The following is a 6,123-nucleotide window of genomic DNA, read 5'->3' on the forward strand; positions in this document are numbered from 1 at the left end:
CTGCAGCCCAGCGGCTTCTCTCTGTGGCTTGTTGTAAGTTAGTGGCGTCACTGTCGCTTTTAATCTGTGTACATTTTACAGACGCGAAGACAAACGTGCACAAAACATCCACTTAGCTTAGATTTTATTGGGCGCTTGCGTCACGCTAGAGACGCAAAACCACAAAGCGGTTCTGCTGGTGCGGGGGCCACGGCGGGAGCGTCGGGGGAAGCAGGTCGGGCCTCAGGCTGCGGGCTGGTCGGGGGTGCCGGGCGGGGTGGGCCCCGGGGGCGCCTCCTGGCTGCTCAGCATCATCTGGTTCCTCCTCTCCAGCTTCCGAGCCCACTCGCTGCGGAGCCTGGGGCGGGCGACCGTTTGGGCTCAGGGAGGGCTGGGGTCAGCTGGGCCCGTGTGTTGGCACCTTGGCCGCGTGCGAGCTAAGCTGCCCCCTCCCTGCCAGCTGGTGCCCGCGCTTCAGGCCTCGCCTGCCACGGAGGGTCTCACTCGGGCTCCTCCCAGAAGGGAAAGCGGGGATCCAGCTGCGTCCTGACTCGCACCTGGGGATGCGCCCATCACTGCAGTCACCTGTGCTCCCAAGGCCTGGATGCGCCCTCACGCCGGCCCCTTGGGCGGTCCCTTCCTGGGAAGGTGGCCTGTTGCGGTGACCACAGCACAACACACGGTGTGCCCCGGGCGGGAACGGCCTGGCCAAGGGGGTCACACCTGCCTGTGGGCCACATGTGAGCATGTGGTTTGGTTTGGAGGGAGGCAGGCTGGGGGGCGCCTGGCCCGGACTGACCTCCAGGGCTGGCGGGCAGACTGGTAACGAGAGTCCCCGCAGACACCTGTCCCAGTGCCCAGGGACCTAGGTGAGGAGGGCGCCTCCCAGCAGCCCATGGAGAGGCTGGGACAGCCGGGCCCCGCGCCTCGGCCACGCTCCTGCCCTTTACCAGGCTGTGGTGGCCCTGGGGACGTGGCCCAGAGCTGCTGCTGGCCAGGAGTGAGGTGTGGGCTGGCAGGGGTCCGAGGCTCCGTAATAGCCACTTCTCTCCAGAGAGGCGAAGATGTCACCCCCTTCCCCAGTCTGGCCCCTAGCAGTCCAGGACCTCGGTGACTAACCGGGCCGGTGCTGACCCGTGGCCCACTCTTGGGACCTGCCTCCATGGGCCAAAGACCCAGAACATCCCAGGGCCTGATGACACATGAAAGACAGGGACAAGGCCACGGAGACCCAGGAGGGAGCCTGGGGTGGGGGGGAACCATTCGTGTGACGGTTCCGTGCAGGACCCCTGCCCCCGGAGGCCAGGTGGGTGCAGTGACCAGCTCTGGGGACTTCACCGTGAGGACAGGAGATGTCATGGCCCCCATGCCTGTGCCGAGTGGCCAGAAGCCTTGGACGACAGGTGGGGTGCGCCCAGCGCGCCAACCAGACCTCTGGCTGCTCACAAGGTCAGTGCAAGCCTGGTCCCGCCGCGGCCCCCAAGAATCCTCCTTTCCAGCCCAGCTTCCAGGGCGGCAGCTGCTGGTGCTATCTGGGGGCTAAGGCTGCGCCCGCTTTGGAATTTTCTGGCCATTTGAATCCTTGTCTAGGTGCTAATACGCCGTCTTAGCTGTCCACGAGCGGTCACTCCTGGATCTGCTCAGGGTCACCTGAGCTCAGGGAGATGCCCTCAGCACTCACAGGCCCCTGGAGTCCACCCAGTAAAGAAAGAGGTGGCTTTGTATCTGCAAGTCAAGCAAATGTGCAGGAAGGAGTAGAAGGGACACGTTGTTTTATCCTGAACTCAGTGGGAACAACTGTCAGAAAACAGACAAAGCCAGACTAATCCTGGACGACAGCTTCCTACAAGACCCTCAGGAGAGTGGGGATGAACGGACGGGGTGATGGAGAGACGGGGTGAGGAGGGATAAGGTGATGGAGGGAGGGGGTGATGGTGGGACGGAGTGATGGAGGGAGGGGTGAAGGAGGGACGGGGTGATGGAGGGAGGGGGTGAAGGAGGGATGGGGTGAAGGAGGGATGGGGTGATGGTGGGACGGGGTGATGGAGGGAGGGGGTGATGGTGGGACAGGGTGATGGAGGGGGGCTGAAGGAGGGATGGGGTGATGGAGGGAGGGAGTGATGGTGGGATGGGGTGATGGAGGGAGGGCGTGAAGGAGGGATGGGGTGATGGTGGGACGGGGTGATGGAGGGATGGGGTGATGGAGGGACGGGGTGATGGTGGGACGGGGTGAAGGAGGGACGGGGTGATGGAGGGACGGGGTGATGGTGGGACGGGGTGATGGAGGGAGGGGGTGAAGGAGGGACGGGGTGATGGTAGGACGGGGTGATGGAGGGAGGGGGTGAAGGAGGGATGGGGTGATGGTGGGATGGGGTGAAGGAGGGATGTGGTGATGGTGGGAGGGGGTGATGGTGGGACGGGGTGATGGTGGGACGGGGTGATGGAGGGATGGGATGATGGTGGGACAGTGTGATGGTGGGATGGGGTGATGGAGGGAGGGGGTGAAGGAGCGATGGGGTGATGGTGGGATGGGGTGAAGGAGGGATGGGGTGATGGAGGGATGGGGTGATGGTGGGATGGGGGGAGGGAGGGATGGGGTGTTCCTCTCTCCCACTAGTGATTCAATAATGTGATTTTGAATCTGAGTTAACGTGGCTGGTGTTCAGTGTTTTGTACCCATTTCTCCTGTGACACTGATCTGGGGAGAGGAAGCGGGTGGTGGTGGTGGGGTCTGTGGACGCCTGCATCCTGAGGGCTGAGCAACCCTGGTGCAGGTGTGTTTCTGTGCCCCCAGGTCGCTGGCACTGTGCTCACCTGTCCAGGGCACTCCTGCGGATCCTCATGTCCTCGTTCTGCAGCTGTTTAGTGTGAAGCTCGATTTTTTTCTCCCAAAACATCTTTATCACTCCAGCATCGTAGGACACCCTTGCCGGATTCTTCAAGGTGTAGCTTTTACTCATTTTCTGGATAAAGGAGAATTACAGGACCTCAGTCACTTTCTGCCGTGTTGGTGCGAGAGCACATGAAACCAGCTTGTTAACAACAAAGAAGTTGGCTTGGCCCCAGACATTTCCCAGGCACCCTGTACACCTTTTTGGGGAGTTGGACTGTCAGCCCCTCATGGCCTAAGACCAGCGGCCCTGCCACCTTCTGGAGCTGTTTCCTGTATTAGAGGAAGTAGCAGCTGATGGCAAATCCCATTTTGGGTCTTTGGATGTTTCATGCAGGTGGTCTTGGGTGAGGACGGCTAGCAATTCATATGGCTCCCCGTGGCAGGTGTCCCTTCCTGAGCACCCTGAGCTGTCGCTGAACCGTGTCCTCCAAGTCCTAGGTGGTCCCAACCCCCAGGACTGCAGAACGTGATGGAGGTAATTAAGGCTAGAAAAGGTCACTAGGGTGGCCCTGACCCAGTAGAGCTGGGGTCCTTATAGGAAGAGGAGGTCAGGGCACAGACACGCACAGAGGGGCACCCCATGAAGACCCGGGGATAAGGCGGCCGTCCACACGGCAAGGAGTGAGGCCTCAGGGGACCCCGCTGCCCACGCCTGGCTCTTGGAGTCCAGCCTCCAGGATGGAGACGTTCAGTGTCTGTTGCTTCAGCCTGTGGTACCTTCCAGCACCTCATTGCATGACCAGGTTTCCAGCTTCTGTAAGCTCGGGGCCCTAGTGTCTACCCTGCACACACGACCCCGACACGCCTTCTTCTGGACGTCCCAGTGCTGTGCCTGGGCTTCCTGTCTCCTGGGTGCCTTTTCAAACATACCCCAACCAATCCAGAGGCTCCCTCTGTGGGCTGCCACACTCCGGGCCACGATCCACTTGCCCTCATCACCCAGGACCAGGTACCAGAAACCAGGTACAGCCCTGCACCCCGGGCCACTGGAATTCCTCAGCTTGCCCTGCCTCATCTGGGCCTTCCCATGGAAATCACAGCCCCCTCTCTCCCTGCCCCCCAGCTGACCCTGCCGCTCCCCGGGAGGCCATGCAGTGTGGGGCGTGCCCCCTCCTCTGGGGACCATGAGTGACAAACTGTCTGTTCAACGGCAGTCACAGCCTGACCTGCTGGCCTGGCTGCACCCCACGTGTTCTATCAAGACCCCATGTTTCAGAACACACAGGTGGACACTGGGTCAGGAGAAGCCCAGTGGGAGATTCCAGGACCCCAGTGGACCCCTGAAACAAGCCGAGATCATTGGAAGGGCACCTCCAGCTTAATTAGAAATCGAGATCAAGGTAAGTTTCTGGGGACAGAATGAGCTTTTGTTTTTCATGTAGAGTTGGCTGCTGTTAAAACCTCAGGCCGTGCACTGAAGGGCCAACCAGGCTGCTCCCTGCTGGCAGAGGGGGAGCGGGGTGGGGGCAGCGGCGGGGAGGCCCAGCCCTCAGCCCCACAGCGCTGGCTCCTCTGTTGCTCCACCTGCACGGCGTCTAGTCCACAGCTTCTAGTGAAGAAGGGGCCCAGTGCCAGCCTGTCAACACATGCTGCATGTGTGTGCACGCGTGCACACGTGCCTGTGTGCATGGGCGTGAGTACTGGGGAGCAACTTCCGTGCTCTGGACACTGGTTGACCCTCGGGACAGAGGGCTGGCCATAGGGACAGCTGCTCACATCTGTGGCCAGAGCTGGACCCAGGGCGCAGTGTGGGAGAAGGAGATGACGCTGGTGCAGGAGCCCGGGAGGAGAGAGGAAGAATGATGAGCCGCCCGCTTCGCAGTCTAAAAGCATCTCAGGTGCAAAAACTAAAGAAGAAACCACAGAGCCTGGAGACCGGCAGCAGATCCCTTAAAACAACTTTAAATCTCTGAGGCTGCTGGCTTGTTGGGTCGGGGTTTACGCGGCTGCGTGACTAACCCCAGAGCGCCAAGCCTGCACCTGCTGTGGATTCTGAAGGAGAAACAAAAAAGACACTTGCAGGCCTCAAGGGCGGAGGGTGAAGCTGGCAGGGAGGGTCTGGGCAGGAGGGCGGGGGAGGCGGGGAAACGGCGGGGAGGGCTGTCCTGTCCGAGCCGCGGGGCGAGCCACCCTCCTCCTGGTCACTGCCCTCCACGCCAGGAGCCCGAGGGATGGGACAGCCTGCCGTGAACCCATCTTTCAGGGCCATCGTTTATTTTGGTACTCACCCTGGCACGTGGGGCTGGGCTGTCTTCACCATGTTCTCACCAAGGAGGTGGGGACAGGCTGGATCTGGGAGCAAGTGCAGCCCAGCTGGGGACAGGGTCTACTGTGACAGTGAAATTGCAGAATGCCATGGGCATGAGGGGAGACCCCTCCTCACTCTGTGTGACTGCGTGGCTGTCTGTCCCTCGTCCTGGAATGTAGCCCCTCCCCAGCCTCCAGGGATGAGCCCTACTCCGCTGTCATGTCCACACTCTGAGGACCCCAGCCTCCCCTGACAATCAGGCAGGGCCCCTCCTCTGGGTCCCATGGGCCTCGGTGTGTCTCCAGGTGACCGCAGGCCCCCTGTGGCACCAGGACACACACGTATATTTGCAGAGCAAATAAAGAAATAAGTGAACTCCGTGAAAGGAGGCTGTTAACTCCAAAATTAGCGATGATGGGGAAGGAGTCAAGACGGTGAAGACCCTGAACTCACCTCCTCTTGTGAGCACGTGCAAATTCTAACTACTCACAGGGCAGCTGTCAGTGAGAGTGACCAGAAGACTGGCAGGACCTTCCACAACTGAGGCTATACGGAAGGAACCACCACCAGCCAGGTAGGAGGGGCGGAGACACAGTATAGTCAAGACCCACACCCTTGGGTCTGCAACCCACAAATGGGAGGGATTTCACCATCATAGAGTTTCTCCCCAAGGAGCAAGGGGTCTGAGCCCCACAGTTAGCTCTCCAGCTTGGGGGTCCTGCACCAGGAAGATGAACCCCAGAATGTCTGGCTTTGAAGGCCAGCGAGTCTTACTTTCAAGAGAGCCAGAGGGCTGTGGGTACTAGACTCTGCTCTTAAAGGCAAAATCTCACGCACTCCCAGACCCAGGGCAGCGGCAGTAATTTGAAGGGGCCTGGGTCAGACCCCTTGCTGATCTTGGAGAGCCTCCTATGCCCCCAGGGGGCCCCCGTAGACCAGAGGACTTAGAAACGCCGCAGTTTATCCCCCAGGGGCCGAATCCTTGCTGGCAGTGCTGCCGGTG

At 60.6% G+C, this 6,123-nt stretch overlaps 1 protein-coding gene across 1 annotated transcript; it reads right to left on the reverse strand.

The window, feature by feature from the left end:
• Positions 1 to 222: 222 nt before the first annotated feature.
• On the reverse strand, positions 223 to 2,939 carry FAM240C (family with sequence similarity 240 member C; the record flags this gene model as incomplete). The annotated part of the gene is made up of 2 exons (XM_079924239.1): positions 223 to 337; positions 2,794 to 2,939. The coding sequence occupies 2 exons, from the start codon at positions 2,937 to 2,939 to the stop codon at positions 223 to 225; spliced, it is 261 nt and encodes an 86-aa protein (XP_079780365.1).
• Positions 2,940 to 6,123: the final 3,184 nt, after the last annotated feature.

Source organism: Stenella coeruleoalba (genome assembly GCF_951394435.1).
Source record: "Stenella coeruleoalba genome assembly, chromosome: 6".
NCBI classification, from domain to species: Eukaryota; Metazoa; Chordata; class Mammalia; order Artiodactyla; family Delphinidae; genus Stenella; species Stenella coeruleoalba.